General features: G+C 37.0%; 1 protein-coding gene across 2 annotated transcripts; it reads right to left on the bottom strand.

The window, feature by feature from the left end:
* Positions 1-743: 743 nt before the first annotated feature.
* On the bottom strand, positions 744-16,967 carry LOC129257854 (plexin-A2-like). Of its 2 annotated transcripts, XM_064096333.1 has the most exons (4): positions 15,680-16,967; positions 14,992-15,183; positions 4,959-5,117; positions 4,618-4,675 (listed from the first exon to the last, which is right to left on the bottom strand). In XM_064096333.1, the coding sequence occupies exons 1-3, from the start codon at positions 16,913-16,915 to the stop codon at positions 4,980-4,982; spliced, it is 1,566 nt and encodes a 521-aa protein (XP_063952403.1). In that variant the 5' UTR covers positions 16,916-16,967; the 3' UTR covers positions 4,618-4,675; positions 4,959-4,979. The 2 variants fall into 2 exon arrangements, with proteins under 2 accessions (XP_054752254.2, XP_063952403.1); XM_054896279.2 differs by having other exon boundaries at positions 744-5,117.
* Positions 16,968-19,171: the final 2,204 nt, after the last annotated feature.

Genomic DNA, 19,171 nt, shown 5'->3' with positions numbered 1-19,171 from the left:
CCTTTTATGATATACAGTGAGAGAAGTAAAACATGTGTGTATACTTTATTAAAGGAGAATGAAACCCTTGAAACCAGCTGAATCCATATCAAAGAGAAAAATCAATGAAACATATTGTTGAAAGTTTGAGGAAGATTGAATGAATAATAAGAAAGTTATGAGCATTTGAATATTGAGATCACTAATGCCATGTAGATCCTCCCATTGGCAATGCGACCAAGATCTGTGATGTCACACACGTACAACTCCCTCATTGCTTTAGTACTTATTTCACTTATATTCTCACTTTTATAGAATCTATCACAAGGTGAGGTGTTCTCTTTATGAGAGGACAAGTACAGAGGTTTCACAACATTATATCATTGATGAATCGTTTGTCATATGATTAGAAAGAGCAAAAAGAGATGTTTTGGGGTATATTTTCAGTGTCCAAAAGGGGAGAGTTGTTCATCTGTGATATCATAGATCTTGGTTGCGTTGCCAATGGGAGGATCCCCATAGCATTAGTGATCTCGACATTCAAATGCTCATAACTCTTCTATTGCTAGTCCTATTTTACTCAAACTTTTGTTGATCTTATTCTTTGATTTTTCTGCTTTCACAAAAGCTAACTTGCTCCAAGAGTTTCATTCTCCTTTAAAGTATAAACAACAAACATCGTTTCGCCCTCTCCCCCTGAATAAAGTTCTCTTTACAGAAAAATGAGATTTTCCAATACATTACCTCGAAAGAATTTTTTTTTTGAAGGAATGTTATTTTCTATAAAAAATGTCGAGTATACATTCCATTATAAAACCAAGAAATCAAACAAAATTCCTTCTCAGCATCTTGCCACTGATGGAATTACACAATTTCAAGCCAATAGGGGAATAACTAAAATTGACGAAAGTAAGCGAGTAGAGAAAGAGAGAGAGACAGAGAGCACCTACATGCTGAGCGGATTGACACACCTTTCTTAGATCTTTATTGATTCAGGTCAGGAATGAGGGACTTTGACGAATGACTTCACGATCCTCACGGAACATGCCGAGACTGGGAAAACGGTAAATACCCGGAACACATTCTCTTCACCTTTCACCATCGATGAGATGTGTCGTTTGTTGAAATTTCAGCAGACTGACCCAATGATTATAACAGCTCCACAGATACATTTATAAATAAAACTTCTCCACTTGTTAATGTGAATACCACATTCGCTTCTTGGTGATACTGTTCTTCCACTGACTACGTCCATCCGCTTAAATGAACTTGACTGGCATAACTTCTGGCATGTGCATATTTATTTTGATATTCGGGGTCTATTTGGATGTAAAAGTCATCAAGATTATTTAATTATAGCAGAAAGAAGTTGCCGCATTGAGTGCGAAAGATGTTTTAATTTCAATGCTGGTTTGGTAATCATATCCGGTGGACATTTACTAACGAGCCTGGCTTTTCCAATGGCCAGTAGCATAATTTCATTAATCAAAAGCTGAGAAGGAATCCATCACCCACTAGGAGCTGAGAAATGAATTAACCAATTCAAGTTCCTTTCGGACGAGGGATGCGAAACTAGTTTTCATATCAAACAATCTAATTTCTATACCAAATGTACTTCCCTGTGAAAGATCACTGGTCAGTGATGAAGGGTCATGATAGCAAAATTCTTAGAAGCCACCCATTTGAGTCTCGGCCTATCTTTTGCAGTATATATTCAATGATTGATGCTTATTTCATCGGTGTTCCAATCACCCCCCCCCAAAAAAAAAAAATAGGGAGGAATGGTGTACTGGTAAACTTTATTATATCTTATAATCAATCTCAAATAGTTGAAAACATTTCTCAGCATTTTTGTTTTTAATTTATTTTGTGTATACATGTAATCTTATAACACAGTGGCAACATACAACAGTACTCCTAAGATAAAGAAAACCCAAAATAAAAAAAAATCTCTCAAATCCTGATAAAGATAAAATATAAGTTTGACATTTTCATTAATCTCCCTTGATATTTATAGAATCCACTTTAATTATCCACCCTTTTAAAGAATTAGGGGAAATATAGCGCGTAATCACAAAATGACACCTCATGCTTGCCATCTCCCAGGCTATATTTTACAGCTCCGACTCCCACCAAGTCATTTCCATGTTGAATGTAAATTATTCCCTGCTTTTAAAAGCTTGTTCCTACCGTCCAGAGGTCATCAGTCATGTGCCCCATAGCCATGTCTGACATTTCAACATTCCTATAGCCAATTTACAGATTCCTTTTCGCGGTAAAACTACACAGAAAACCCTCCAGAAATTGTTTACTAACTATGAAGCAATGATGTACAATTACACAAAATACAATAAACAAGGCAAAAATAATGTAATCTTCTGTCATAAAATCCAAATAAAAATAAGCAGAAGAATAATTGCAGGATAGTCATTCATCTCCTTGTACATTGCACAGACCAACTAATGAGAAACTAGTGAGTTTTTATTCCAGTTATGATGGATAGACATGACAAACGAAGTACAAGGAAGATTCAATTTAAGTTTGGCTTGATGAGAGTTTGAAAGATATTTTTGTAAATAGTGCTGTTTAGAGGGGTCATCAAGTCTGTCCATTAGCTCTCGCAGACTCAAAACAGTTTATTAACATATTTGATGCATTATACTGGGAGTAAAGTAGAAGAATTTCCTGCAAAATCAAAAAATGGATGGTCTTGGTAATTTGACAGAACATATTCTCGCAGGTATTTCATCTCTTCACATTGCCATGTTTGATCAAGAGCTGGAAATTATTTACTCTTGTGTCTCTATCTTCTTTCCTATCTCACGCCCTTTATTCCCTCCAAAATATGCCTTCCATTTCAATCATTTCAAGCAGACAGCAGCAATGTGTCAAATGTATGTAATCTTTAAAAGATGCACATTCAAACTACTGACAATTACTCACTATAACAACAAGTGCAAACCAGCTCTGATTAATTTCAACACGAAAAGTCAAAAAGTAACAAAGATCGCGACCTTGGTCACAATACAACACTTACTCCTCAACATCTCCCAGTTAACCCCATTACCCCACTGCTGAGGCAACATCGAGTTTGGTTTTACCTCGACATTCGGGAGCCGCTCCGCTAGGTGAGACAGGGGTCTATGAAAACATTTCAAACTAATTTTCCATAGGCATCAATCTCACATTGGAATCCCAATCTTAGGAGTGAGCTTTAATACCACTTTGTGAGATAGATTGTTTACAGGGCACTCTTGTGAATTACTATTTGTCTGGATGGAGAATGATATGTCACATATTGAAAGTCACGCTATGATTGCCATCAATTAACACCCGAGCAATTCACCAGACCATCGCAATTTCCCTAAAATGACATTTTGGAGATGAAAATGAAAACAAAGATTGGAGCTATAAATACATGTAATTATCGGAAGTTTGAAAACAATTTGTGCCGTTTAGTGTAAATATGTGTCCTATTTCATTTTTGAAATGTCAATTACGATTATTTTATACTCATTAACGATCTGCTGGAATGGCACAACTATTCTACCTGCTATGAATAAACAAATTAATGGCAATTATGGTCCATTACCATGAAAATTGAGCTTAAGCTTGAATGATTTTATGTTACGTTTTTCAATCAATGCCGATAGAAATCAATCAACATGTAAGTATTCTCACATTGCTACCAAATTACGAATAGCGATTGATTAGAGTGGTGATTAATTTGAATGGCCCCCTGAAATCCATTAGATGTATGTGCGTAACATCCATAATTGATAGCATGTAACCCGAGTTAACCGTGCCTAGAATTGGAAATGAATGTTCATCTTGGGAGCTCAGATCAAGTAGCTATGTAAAGTCTGCATCGAAGCCCACAAGTGGCTCATTCCAAGCCGTGCTCCGCTATGAGCAATGCACACTAATTCCCTTTGATGTATCTGTACAAATGAGTTTTAAAGAGCTCTATCTGTAGCTTGCTCATTAAACATTAGTCATTTCAAATCGTGCCTTGAGCCGCCGATCTATCTTGGGGTTTGCTCTCTCGATGTTGTTCGGTCTCCTCGAACCTCACTCTGAATAATTCAACACTTAACAACTTGAAGGATGCGTTTCTTCAATCGTTTCAAGAGATGGGGGAAATGTCTGGAGCTGAGTCAGGTTTGGGGTCTGATCAAGGGTACATATCCTAGCATGACTGATTCATAGGAAAACATTTCTTTTACATATCGGTAGATGGATCGAAGGATAATTCAGTTAAATTCCTCACAAAGCTGTTGCAAGGAGCTCAAATGAATGAGGAACATCTCATTTCTGAAAATGAGAAATCTCGTACAAATCTTTAATTACTATCTTGGCTTTATTATTACAGAACTATATATTTGCAAACATCGATTCAAAATTGATACTGATCATTCAATTGCATTTTGATTGTATCTGCACATACAAATCAATATGGGCTCTATAACATAACAGAGATTTTGTTCCCATACTCCACAGGTAGCAACCGAATGGATAATTCAATATGTAAAAAAAAGAAAGACCTACATAAAGTTTTGTCCTCTGGCACACCTTCACAAAGTCTGTTGACTTTACTTCAAACAAATTTCGCTGCACAGGTCTGTGTTATTCTTTTTTGCTGTTTTGAATTGATGAAAATTAAAAATCATGGCCCATATTCTGAAGTCAGGTTTAACTTAAACTCAGGTTTAAAGTTGTGGTTTAAGTATGGATAGCCAATCGTTACATAAATCACTAACAGTAGAGATCATATTTCAGCTCATTTGGCTCTCAAATCATTCATATTTGTCTAGGAAGTATAGATAGATGATTGTCTTCACCATCGATGAATCAGGAAAGAGCACAGTAAACATAAGAAACATACAACTTAATAAAAAAATTTGACACTTATGGCTTTCCATAATTTTAGCACAGAGTTAGACCGTGGTCAAAGTTAAACCTGACTTCAGTCAGAGTACGGGCCATTGAATCTTTGTTTTTCATACCTTTGTCTCTGTCATGACGTAAACATGGTTTTCGTCTGGTGTCAGGACCATTCCGTTCTGTACCATAGCACCATCGGGATCAATAGTCAATTCCTCATAGAGACTGGCAGTAGATGAATCGACCAACCAGAGCTATAAGGAATCAAGTTAGAAAAGAAGAATGCATTAATACAAAACTTGAAAGAAAAGGAACAAAGAAGAGAAAGGAGTAATTAAAAGTGTAATTTAGCATAAAAATAACAAAGAGACACCTAGGCATGATAATGATGAATAATTCATGATTATCTACTTGTATAGTCGTACACACACAAGGCAACCTACTGGTATATCAATTAAACAAATTACTTGGTGAAAATATGGGATATTGCTGAATCAATAGAGAAAAATACAAGTCGGTTCAATTAACAGGAAATTAAAAATTCTAAGGTCCCGTAAAAAAAGTAAATTCTTGTTTAAAACACAGGGGAAAATCATTATAGACCATCTTATCAATACTCTCGTCTTATCATCTTATATATATAGAGTCAGGTGTTTGAACAAGACTACAAGAGACAGACAATAAATATCATCTCGACTTCTCTCTCTTGTTATCTTACACTTTTTTCCAATACAAGATCTGGCTTTACAACAAATGTGCGATAAAGAAATGAAATCTGGTCGAAATGGTGCCCCTTAATCTTTATAGTTGATAAAATGCAAATATAATCAGTGCTTTCAGATTTTAAGTATCAATACAAACTGAAGTGTGTGCTTTAGTCAAAGTCCAATTCTCACGACCAGTATGTGAGTCATTAACTACCATTCACAAGTTTTAACTTTGTAATCTAGGATTGCGAAATACATTTATGCTTTGCTAGATCCTAACTACATGTACGTCAATTCTTTCTTTCACTATTGTTATTGATGTGTTGTCAGGTAAATTACATTCACTCAGCTATGCCAAAACAGGATCTGGAATTCACAAATATCATATTCTCTATCTAAATGAAACCTATTTTTAGATATCTTTTTGCCAAATGCCAACTCAACTGGTTAATATGAATGCTATATTCAGGCATTAAATTTCCTCTATTGGCCCTTTCGATTACAGGAAGCTCACATAGAGGCTGTTCACACCGCAAGGGGGGACCGTGGGCGGACCGTGGATCGCGCTATCGTAGCGCGATCCACGGTCCGCCCATTGGCATTCGCCGGATTCACACCGCAGTGAGATAGCGCGGTCTATCGTAGCACCCCCTTTTTTGAGAGGTCCTGTTGCCATGACGCGTGACGTCATGAGGTCAGAGCGGTCAAAGATTTCGCGCGCTATTACGAACCCGTACTAGTTGGTTAGTTGAGAGCTCGATATCGCTGTGCCTATTATGCTAGCCGGCCTACGTTTATTTCATGGCGTTGTAGAACGATGACTTCCGGCGTGCTATCGTAGCTCGGGTTCACACCGGCAGAGATAGCGCGATCTAGCGCGCGCTAGACCGCGCTATCTCTCGTGGACCACCCCCAAGAGGTGCTCCAGTGGCACGCCGTTTTGGCTCGCCGTGGCTCGCTGTTGGGCGGACCGAAACGACGTTGTACCTTCCACACCGCAGAGATAGCGCGATCTAGCGCGCGCTAGATCGCGCTATCTCTGCCGGTCTGAACAGGCTCATAGATGTACACTGTACTAATCTGTCTTTCGTGGCAACCATAGTCAATCAAATATCTTGAAATATTATGAAATGAAACAAAAATATTGACATCATGCACAGGTCAACTTTCTATAATAACCTCTTCATCTAATCTCCTAAAGCATTTTACAGATAAGAAAAACTTTAATCTATTGCAACCTTTGCACATTCATTCTTAAACTAAAGTGATAACAAATGTTGAAGTAGAAACTCAATGTTTGATGAACCATTGAAGTAAACATCCGCAGAAAACGGTTCAATGTGCACACAGCGAAAACACACATTTGATGTGTACATTTCTCATGGTTCCAGCTCTTATCGAAAGCTTGCAGATTTCTGCTTCCTTCTTAAAGAGCAACCTACAAGTCCAGAATGGAATGCACATTAAGTTTTGAACTTAATTTCAATGAGGAATATATATAAATTTATTGAAGACACTTGTAATTATGAAAAAAATATACTAACTTCTGAAATATCTGTTTGCAGTTGAATACAAAATACTACTATACTCTCAACACTCAATAATATCATGAAACGATTGATCGGCAACCTGTTTATAAACACACTGTATTACCTGTACTAAACACACCTGTACTAAACACACTGTATTACCTTACACTGTACTCCGTTTCTCCTGATGGTTTCATTTGAGCATATGATCTTTATACATCGAAGATAATATTCTCCAAATTCTTGATGGAAAATCGTCCTAAAAGAAAGGTCTCTATAAATACCATGTTCTCTATTTCTAAGAGAAACTTTGCCAATGAAACTTGTCTTTTCAGACCACCTGAATCTGAAAACCACTTCTGCGACATCTTACCCCCTTCAATGGTCCTTATACACAGGTTTCATTGAAGGTGAAGTGCTTTGGATGGAATAAAAAAGACACTACATCAAACCATCCATCAAAAGACTTCCTTACACTTGATTAAACACTTCAAGTTGATTTAAATAAAGAAATCCAAGCAACCCGATCCTTGGACTCCACTCATCAAAGCTAATAAAACTCCAATCAAGTCATCGCAATTGTCTACATCCCTTGAAGACGCACTTTATTTTCCCCATGCAGAGTAAAATAAATGAGATATTATTAATTTTGTCTGGTTAAATGATAATTAGAATCGGTGAGGACATACCACTAAACTACCGAGGCACTATATTTAGTATCTTATTAAATGACGATCGATGATGAGAGTTCATGTTGTGGTTTGAGGTAATTAAGTGTCCAGAAGGAAACAAAAAAAAATAAATCAAGAACAGCGAGGAAGAGAGAATTTGGAGGAAAAAAAAATTCTCTGAATAATTTCTCAATAACAAAGAAAGCAGGGGATTGATCTTCATGATGAAACCAAGTTCAGCTAATGATACTGTCTCTTGTCTGTTGTTTAGAAGTGTGAAATAAATGAATTTCAATTTGAATTTGAAAACAGGCTGCCTCTTCCATTGCCCTAAAAAGATAATTAGCACACACAAAAAACGGGGGTGTACAAAAATGAGAAAACAAATTGTTATCCTAAGCTCTTTAATTAAAAAAGAAAATCAGATATATTAAGTATTTAGAACCACTTACATGTAGTTTTTACATAATATAAGCACATCTCCATATTAGACAATTCTGTTAAATACAACAATATGACAAAATAATGTGTTAAAAAGTATATCACATGTGACAGAAATCAGTACTAAACTAGATCTTAAACTGAAATAATTTCACATCAGAAACGAAATGGTCAACTGGATTTTAATTTTACATAATTTATCCCAAGGCAGATATTAAGTCCTGGTTCTCCTCAAAGACAAAATGTTCTTGCACACCGGGGAAAAATAATAGGAAATTCATGACAGGATTGTATTGGCTGTCAAATTTGGGAGTTTTGATTTGTCTATTTTGGAAGGGGTCATGCCCCTACAAACACTTGGGAGTGGGTGTCTGGGGTCGCCTGCTGGGGCACAGATGGTGGGCAAGACACGGCCCTACAGAGAGCGAAGTGAAGCTACCGAAGGGGGTGCAGAACACTCCAGCAAGACTAAGCTCGGACAAGACGCATTTTTGCATGAACTCTAAAAAAAATAATATTCACAAGTGGGTGGAGGTTTATCTGAAATGACTTCAGCATTTCTCTCTTTGGTTTGGAAAAATATGTTTGATATTGGGAATAACACACGGCGACAGGTCTAGACAACATAAGTCATGATGATTTCTTATTAAAGCGTGGAGCCAGCGCTGCACCCACACCAAATTAGAACAGGTCCATTTCCTGCTTATTTATCAAAATCAACAATCTGATGACAAGATTTCACGCTTGAGATCTCTAAAAATCTTCATTTAAAATTTATCCAGGGATTTATTATTGCAAATATTATGAACAGACCAGGAAATTTGGTCTATTGATTTTCCAGCACTACTTGAAATCAAACGCCATTGCACTGATCATCTATATGGAACAAAATATTACTGCAAGATTACACTGATCTGAAATAATCCCAAGACAACATATGTTTATAAACTGTCACATTCTCATTAATAAAATATCATGAAATTGAACATAAGGAAAATTGATAGTATGTATTGGCTTTAAAGTTATTCATATTTTGAACAGTCTCAAGCTGTGCATGGGTCATCATAAGCCCCAAATTTAGAGTCGAACCCCAAACAAACTTTTTTATGATGTTATGAAGTTAGATGGATTGTGAATGAAAGTGAAAAAATAACCTTTGGGATTGCAAGCAAAAGATGCAAGTCAAGTTCTTGCCTGGGCTTTCATGACTCTGATCATGGTAGACAGGAGAGGCTTGATCGGTTTAACAACGGAGACCAGATCAATTCCGACAGAGTGTGTTGGCAGGGGACATCGTCCAACTAACTACACCCCCCTAAATAGGGGTACGGGGATTGGATGGATTGGGGACACGCACACATGTTTGTGTTTAAACGGGATGAAATATGTAATGAACAATACATCAGAGACATTTGAAGAAGAAAGTCGCAGAAAAACATATATTGAAAATGACAGATGTCCACAAATATTTTCAAATATTTTCAAGTTTGAGGAGGATGAGAGCGTGAGAGAATGATTGGCAATGTCTATCAAAGTTATCGCCAAGTACTACAATTTTACGGCAATGTGGGAATGGCATTTCAGTTTGTTGATGAAAAATATATTCCTTTCGTAATGTTCATTCACAGGCTTTTTACTACAAATCTGTGCAAATTTGTGTTAAATTTTACATGCCTGCATCTTCCATTTGCAAAGCAATCATGCATCGTTTAATCTTGTCTTTCACATGTCTCATGAATGTTGCAAAATATTTTTCCCCAAGGTCTTTGATATCGAAGCAATTGAAGTGAAAATGAGAGGAACATGATAAAGTAGGAATCGTGTAGTATGTAAACAAGACAGAAAAACAAAATACCAATCTATTCATCCTCCAACTATCTGGAATTTAAGCTTTAGAAATAAGACAGAATACAAAATGGCCTGGAGGTACGGATTACCGAAAAAATGTTGTTTGAACTTGAACAAGGCTACACTATCTTTATTTCATTATAAAGAAAATGGTAGAGAGAATGTTTTGATGTTCCTAAACATTATTTTACGATCGCATTTTGAGTACACGCTATTCATACAAACGTAGTTTGGGAATGTGTTTTTCATAGATCAAAATAGCTGTTGTCCATTAATTTTGTTTTACGTGAGGAATCTTATTCAAGACAAGAGAACATATATATTAGCCATGAAAACAAAATGCTGGATCCAACTGACTTTGCATCTAGTTTTTTACAAAATGAATATAGGGCTTTCTAACTTTCGATCTCTTAATATTTTTTTTTTAATTCTATAAAATCAAATATAAACGAGACTACAATTTCAAATAAACTCTGGTGATGATGATGTGATGAATGATCGCAAACTGAATATATCCCCTTCCATAATTCAACTTCCCTTGATAGCATTTTATCACTACCGCAAACACAAGACAGTATTCATATTTGTCTCAAAAGCCAGAAATCACCAACCAGTCCCTCCTCATAATTCAACTTCCTTCTTTTCTCACATTGTGCCTATTATGAGAAAATTACCAAGTTTTTCTACATCTAGTACAAGAATTAAAAAAAAAAGTTGCTTCTTTCCCAGAGGAATTGCATCCCTGGACGTGGTTGGCATGACAACCACAGGTCCACCGGAGCCCTGGTCAACATGTGTTGCACACAGATCAAAACTACAAGTTTCTGACAAAAGAGAAGAGGTGGGAACGCAAAGTTCGCTATCAACGCCAGCCAAAGCAGCCAGCTAGGTTGGGAATGGGATCCTCAAATATGATTGGCATCTTAAATTGGCAATGTAAGATTTGGGGGTTGGTGTTCTCAAGACCACAAGAATGTCCACATGACTGAGGCCGGTGTCAAGTGCAGTTGCCATGGTAACAAGAGGCTTAGAAGAAGCTGACCATGGGAACTAACAAGTAGGTGTCACAAACTATTGTGAGAAATGGTGACAAAGGGAAGTGAATGACTGGAATATTATATCTCAACTACAAATAAAAACTGCTCCCTCTACAACAAACACTCTAAAATGATATATTTCCCAGTCGTTTCTATTAGGCAAACAAACACATTTGATTCTGCTCAAATATGGGAGTTAATTACCCTGAAAAATACTCTTGGAATGTTCACGGAAACTAAAATCCCTGAGAAAATGGTTGACATCTAGATTTCTTTCCGTGGGAATCTGCAACGTTATCATCAGCTATTTAAAGCACAAAAATTTGATTTGACATTCATTAAGATCATGGAATGTGCCTATTGTTACATTGGTATCTAATATATACCATTTTCACATCATTATCGATTCCAACACAATGGCCAACCCAATATTCAATTCAATACGACCAACTCCAAAGTGTCTTTCATCACTTTGCTCACAAAACTTCTCATGAACAAGAATGCAAACTGAAATTTAAAGAAATATGTACCAATAAGGTACTACTTTCTATATTTTCATAGACTATTCATTTTCCATCTTTCTAAAACAAAAAGTACAAGCAAGAAATTTTACATCAACGTGCATAATTTCAAGGTTTCAAGAAAAGGTATTTCTGACTTTTCAGGGAAATAAAGTTTAATGGCATTACAAGATATACACTTGCGGTTTTGTTTAACAAGAACAGCTAAACTTGACATAACCACAAATAAAGACAGTTCCTCCAAACCAAAACATAGCTTCTTCTCCAATCACCACTGCCCTGGTCCCTTGGAATTCGGATCTTCTCCCATTCTCAGGTGTTTCCACACCTCCCCAATAAGTAAAAGTATCTCATATATTCTCAGTGGATTTTCTTTCCTTTTTAAAAAAACCCTGGTATACTATATTGCCACTATGAAGACAATGTACTGCTTGTAATATCCACAAAAGAAAATACCCTTAGTAGGTACTTTTCAAATATTTGAGAACTTTTGTGGGGAATTCTATATGGTTAAGGATTGCAGTATTTTTAAAGCAAAATATGAGAATGTTCTACAGATGATGTAAGGCAAAACCATGAGAACAGAATACGAATCATCATGTATTAAAAACGTCTGAACATGTTTTTGTAATATGGGTATTTCCTTGATTGGGTTGGTGTGAACATGCCAACTGAAACTCTTTCTTTGTTGATGTTATTGAAATAGGAGTAAACCAGTGAGGGATCCTCTTCCAAACCTACCAGAAAACGGGTGTCCTGTTAAAGTCTTGTTTTGACACTGACTTCATCCAAGACCATTCCCTCCCTCAAAAATACCCAGAAGCTTAGATCATAAATCTTGCAAATGGTGGGAAACATGGATTTCATATTATGGGAAAATATTTCTTTCTTCAACGTTTGTTTCTTGTTCTTATTCCAAATTCCCCTTTTCCATCAAAACACTGTAAATATGCCCCTTAAAAAAGATCTTGCAATTTCTTCTCCTGTTCTATACTTCAAATTTCAGTTTTTTTTTTAATGTATACCGGGATTCCCCATTTCGGCAGGAAAAAACAATTATCACTAATTGGTGTTCATTTCAGCTTTCAAAAGTGTTTATACCAGATGATAGATACAGATGAACTATTCACACTTTCAATCACTTGACTAGGAAGTGTAAACCATCATGTGGTTTAGAATTGTCTAGTAGAACAAGGGGGAAAAAAAGGGAACTATGGTATCCCGGAAACCACATCACAACCACCTTCACCTTTAATGCAAAGTGCAACATCAACTGTCTTTTGCTCCATGGAAACAAAAGAAGAATGATGCACACAGAAATGAATTAATAGAATAGAAGATAACCGAATTAAAATGAAATCAAATGAAGAGACAAACATGTTTATAAAAACGATACCAAATCTTGAGATCAGGGTTTGGTAGATAATTCATATTTCCATCGTAAAATGGTAAATCTAACCATGATTCAAGCGAATTGCTGTTAAAAAAAAGTTGCATATATTCAATTGCATGATGTAGAATACATAGACCTATAAATAATTTTTGAAAGCAGCCTGAAAATAATACTACATTTCAATGGGAAGATGAAAATTAAACTACCATGATATATATATATGGTATTTTCATAAATAATCAGTGATGTGAATTACGACTCTTGCCGAGATCCTTACAAGAAACAGTTAAGGCGCAGGATAATTGTGGTAATTTAGTCCTGAGCCCCATTGCATAAAAGTTACTAATACGTTAACTTTGCCATCCAATGGTAACTTCTCTGGAACATTGATCAACAGCCAATCAAAATCAAGGATTCCATGCAAGTTGCCATTGGATGGCAAAGCTACCATAATGGTAACTTTGCCATCCAATGGTAACTACAATGGAACATTGATCAACAGCCCATCAAAATCAAGGATTCCATGCAAATTGCCATTGGATGGCAAAGCTACCATAATGGTAACTTTGTCATCCGATGGTAACTACTATGAAACATTGATCCACAGCCAATCAAAATCAAGGATTCCATGCAAGTTGCCATTGGATGGCAAAGTTACCATAATGGTAACTTTGTCATCCGATGATAACTTCTATGGAACATTGATCAACAGCCAATCAAAATCAAGGATTCCATGCAAGTCGCCATTGCATTACAAAGCTACCATAATGGTAACTTTGTCATCCTATGGTAATTACTATGGAACACTGACCCACAGCCAATCAAGGATTCCATGCAAGTTGCCATTGGATGACAAAGTTACCATAATGGTAACTATGTCATCCAATGGTAACTACTATGGAACGCTGATCAACAGCCAATCAAAATCAAGGATTCCATGCAAATTACCATAATGGTATTTCTATGCAAAGGGATGTGATTGAAGAATTAGGGGAATCCCATTGAGGAGCATTTCATGGATAGACTTGTTGGATGTTTTTATCTGAACAACAGATACCATAGTGCTGTTATCAGTAATGAAATTCTCTGTTGATATATCGCTAAAAATATCTTACCGATATCCACAACTATCGACAAAATAACATTAATAGGTGACAATTCCGTTTATTACATAGAAAAACAATACGCATTGCATTGATTAGCGATGTCACAATACTCTCGCTGGTCAAAATTTTTATCTGCCACTGTACCAACAACGCTTTAACATCCGCTTTCATCGATTCTAAACGAGTGCATTGTAAAAATCATATTTAGTATGAATACATCCTCACCTTTCAAGTTATTAGCATTATTTTAGGGTTGGATTAAATTTTTTCGATGATTTTGGGGCTTTTTGGACATCGTTCTGAGCAGTCAATGACTTTCGCCTATCCGCCATTTTGGATTTCGTGCTGTTACATCTTCAAACGTAGAGGGCAGCAACACACGGCCGTGCTTGTTGCTTCTACGTTATCTGGTACTTGTTTTGGTTGCTAAATTGAGCTTGCGTTTATGAATGTTTTCGATACCATCGAGGGCAGTCACGATGTTTGGATTGTCATGATTGTAGCGAAGTGAGATCATGTTTATGGCCAGTACGTATTCATATTTTGTTGAGATTGTGGAGTGATTTCTGTTGCTGTTCTGTGCATTTTGAGGAAAAATATGTTTTCCGAGATTATCAGTTTGAAAAGCTACTTTCCGTGTCAAAAGGCCATTTCCGCGAATTCCTTCTGTTTTCCGCGATCGCAAAAAATCACTTTCCCTACATAATGCGGGTATTTTCAACAACGAGAGAAAGGTTATCGATAATCGCTTGGTGGCAAAAACATGCAATTATCGACAGGACTAGCGATAAAGAGGTTATCGATAACAAAGAAAGTCGTCGGATCCGACAAGATGTGTTTTAAAAAATGTGGATGAAACGCAGCAAAATACAAACCTTCTTCAGCTGCCCTTCCTGGTCACCAAGGAAGATGACGGTCTGATCCCGATGGACCGTTGCTGCAATGGATGTCAAGACAGACGAGTGGGTGTAGACAGCCCTTGCACCAATGAAGGAATCCCCACCAAGTGGTGAATTGTTCTCGTTCATGTGGCAATAGCTTGGTCCAGTAGAGTTTATTGTCGAGATCTAGATGACCGAAATCATGAAAACATGATGAGTTTAGAAAAAAAAAGGAGCAACAATTCAATTTTTTTTTAACTGAATGAAACAGTATGCTCTTGGTGTCACTGCAATGGTTATTTCTATAAAGTTTACATTAATAATTCTTTACATTTCTTGTATAATTTTACTTGCCCTGCAAAGCCATCAATCAGGTCAAGTCCTGCATGGACCTTTTATCAATCAATGTCTGTGTAGGCTTCTGATATGTTTCTACTAGCTCCTCCAATTTTAAATAACATGAATTTGAGAAGCTACATTTCTAAAAGGGTACTAAATGATTTCACATTTCTTTTCCTTTTCATTTATGGAAGAGGTAAAGTTTAAGGTTACATTATAAATAAGCAACATAATACACAAAAAACAAGTACTTATGAATCAGAAATGAATTTGTATTAACGAACAACTACTGATAAGTGACATGACAGGGGTTCATTTACCAATGTCAAAGGAATCAACTTACCATACTATTTGATGTTCCACAATTCACAGACCCTAACCAGTCAATATCCGTTCTGTCCGTTTCTTTCCGAGCACATCCCAGCCTCCTCTCCCAGAATGCAAGATCTAACGCAGAGAGAGGGTATATACAGACAGCAGACTTATCTGAAGGAATCTTGCTGTTCATCCCGTCTGACTGAGCGAACACAACATAGAGAACTTCAGAACCTGGTTGCAGGTCATCCGAACCCAGATCAGACCCAACGGTGCCTACGTATGCAGATTGCGCTAAGTTGTACAGGGTTCTCTCATCATCCCCATAAACATAGCAATGCAGAGGAAGTTCGATGTAGGAGTAGAAGTGATCATCTTGCTGACAAACTCGTGCTAGTTTGGTGAAGTAGGGGCTTGGAGTTTCGGGGATCTTTGGCTGGATAGCAATGAAGTAACTGAAGCCATTTGCTTCAAACCCCGAGATGTAGGTGATGTTGAACTTCTGAATGATTGGAGAGTCATTGATGGTTCCAGCTGGTATTCGGATCAAAGAGGGATTCTCCTGAGGTCCTCCACCATTGTAAACTTGGAAAAGAGTTGGACTTGATAAGTCAGAGGGTAACTGCCTACTGGACATTGTCCACACATTGCCCCTCGCCCACTCTGACGACGAGGATCCGACGTACAATGTCTTCACGTCATCAGGACCGTTACCAATAAATGCCACAGTAGTACCATAGTCTGTGTTCACCGATACCTCTGTCAGGGAAGAGTTTGACAACACACTCAATGTGTCCACGGTCAATACGTCACAGACGCCTTGATACACAGTCCCACATACTATTAGACGGTCATCATCCACTAATAAGACTTTGTTGTAATTGTCCGTTGGTACTGCACTGAGACAGCCTACGGATCTTGGCCAACACTCTGGGCTGTCTTGGACAGGCCCAGTCACAGTTTCTTGTTCTAAACTCAGGTTGCTGTTCAGTTTGTACACTCTGTTCACTGAGCCTATGAAAACAGTGTCTCTTTGTGCATCTACTGCTATCGTCTGCAATGAAAATACAGAGTTCTGCTCACTAAATTGTGGATACCCTAAACATGTACTGAGCAGTAGTGACAGAACATGGAAGACGAGTACTGTCTGTAATGTCCTGGATCTTGAAGATCTGAACATCTTGCATATATGCCTTGCTGTCAACGACCCTGTCTCAGTTGCCTTGATCATCTTTGTCTTTCCTTTCTCTCTTGTCCAAGCCATCTTGGTGTTACTCTTAGGTTGTCACTGGCAGTATCTAGGAACTTGGTTCATTTGACCTGAGAATATACAAGGTGGAGAAGCAAAAGAACAATCAGTCCCCTTCCTAATTATCGACATGAAATATTTAGACATAAATCAATAGAACTACAGCATTATTACAGTATTTTCTTTTTCTTCCAAAGTTCAAGTTAAAAGCTCTTCTGCCGGGAATCCATACTCCACTTTGAACACCAAGCATTGCTTCCTTTTCTTGTCTCCGAAGAGTAGGGATTTTTTTTTTCTCAGCATATGATAGTCAAACTGAGTGGAAGTGGTTAGAGCTCTGTTACGTGCCATCACGTTTCCTAGCCTCCGGCTAAGAGAGTCACAGGTAATTACAATCTGGCTTTCTCATAGGGGGGAGCAACCAACGGTCCTTGTAAGGTCGTGATTGCAATAATTATATCCTGTCCCCTCAAAATTTAGACAATTTAATTCACGGGGTAGTTGAAGCATCTGTTTGTTCAGGATAATTGCATGAACTAATGAACTCATTCCTTTTTTTATATGGCGAGGATTATTTGGGAAATTGGAATGTTGTACATTTTGACCAGCGACCTTCATGATCATAGGATGTCCTCTCGTTCCAAGAAGTTATAATATAGATCCTAATAACTCTATCATTAATGGATCAAGGGTGAATTGGTTTGTCTATCCAAAATGAAATTACCCTATCTTGGATAAGCAACAACAACAACAAAAAAATCAGCAAAATCAACATCTTATTAATCCTCTGCAACATTGTTCGATTTTTTTCAGTCAGCAGACAGAGATGGTCCTTGACAAGGTTAACGACCCCTAAGGAAAAATATGACTGACAATGATCATAATTAGACATCACAGGTCAATTGTTTGCAAATTGGCAATCATTACACTGGCTTGAAAACAAATCATCCCAAACTATGTAATCCTCAGCGATTAATAAAGAATCTGTCATCAGTATTAAATCTGTTGCAAGCAGCAATAACCACCGGTCACTTCCAAGTCTTCTATCTTCACAGCACACTTTACCCCTGATTCTTAATATAATATTATCTCTTTGCAGAAAATGACATGGCATTATTTATACTAATTTTTACATGGTGGAGGCTAGAAGATAGGCCAATGGATATTATGGTTACAAGTATCCATAACAAAGATCAAAACACAATCTGTTATTAATGATTAAATAAAGATAAAAGCAAATCAATGTTTGTATTTATTAGTGAGGACAAAACAAATATGAAAAGAACTTGATTTCAGAAAACATACATGTACTTAATTGACAATCGACATTAGAGTTTAAGGAGATACAAACTTTAATAATCAACTGCTGCTTCCCACTTGATCATTATGAATATGGAAGTCTATTAAAATCAAGGGAAAATGTTTCAAACACTAACAGCATTAATTCCCTTGTTGCAGGGAATAAAATCACACTATATATCTAATCTGCTATGAAGCATACAACCGAAAAATATCACATGGTCAAGCAAATGTAATTAATCACTTGCCTTGTACACAAATCTGGGAATGACAAAAAAAATTACTAAATTGTGAGAAGTAAAAACTGCATCATGGACAGTCCACATCGCATACAAAGATGTTCAACAATACAAACAGCACAGAAATTGATGAAAACTCACATACTGAAATCATCCCTATGTTTCACTGAATGCACACTCATTTTATCTCAACAAGCATACTTTCAGCAAAATATGGATTCTCAAAAGAATACATCCAGATTTTTAGGTACTTCCTTGCTCAAACTTTCTGGACTGAATACAACTTGCTTTCAGTTCAACCACATTCTTTTTTTACAATTCTGATCAAGTCCACGTTACCACGGGCCAATGAGCTGTGGCAATATAAAGAAGAGGTCGTAATTCCACGGAGAGCACAACAACGAAAACTAAACTTTGTTGATCTCTGCAGTAAAACACCTATACCATGGAGCTATAATAGCTCCATACCTATAGAATAGGCCTATATGCAGGGTTTGTAATATAAGAGAGAGGGGTCCCATAATGATTATCACATCAGATTATTGATACAAGAACCCCTGCTTGAACAGTATACAATCACAGCCTTGGCGATTAAACCCCCTAAACCCCATGATTACAGCAATCAATAAAATCCACATTTCTTTATCAGACCATAAAATCAGAGGTGATGATGTTATGCAATCATGGAAGCTACTCATGCTGGTATGCCCAACTACCCTGATAGTGACCCTCG

This window comes from Lytechinus pictus, chromosome 3, assembly GCF_037042905.1.
Source record: "Lytechinus pictus isolate F3 Inbred chromosome 3, Lp3.0, whole genome shotgun sequence".
Lineage (NCBI taxonomy): Eukaryota > Metazoa > Echinodermata > Echinoidea > Temnopleuroida > Toxopneustidae > Lytechinus > Lytechinus pictus.
Note: the sequence above shows the minus strand (reverse complement) of the source record. Positions and strands in the feature narration are given on the sequence as shown.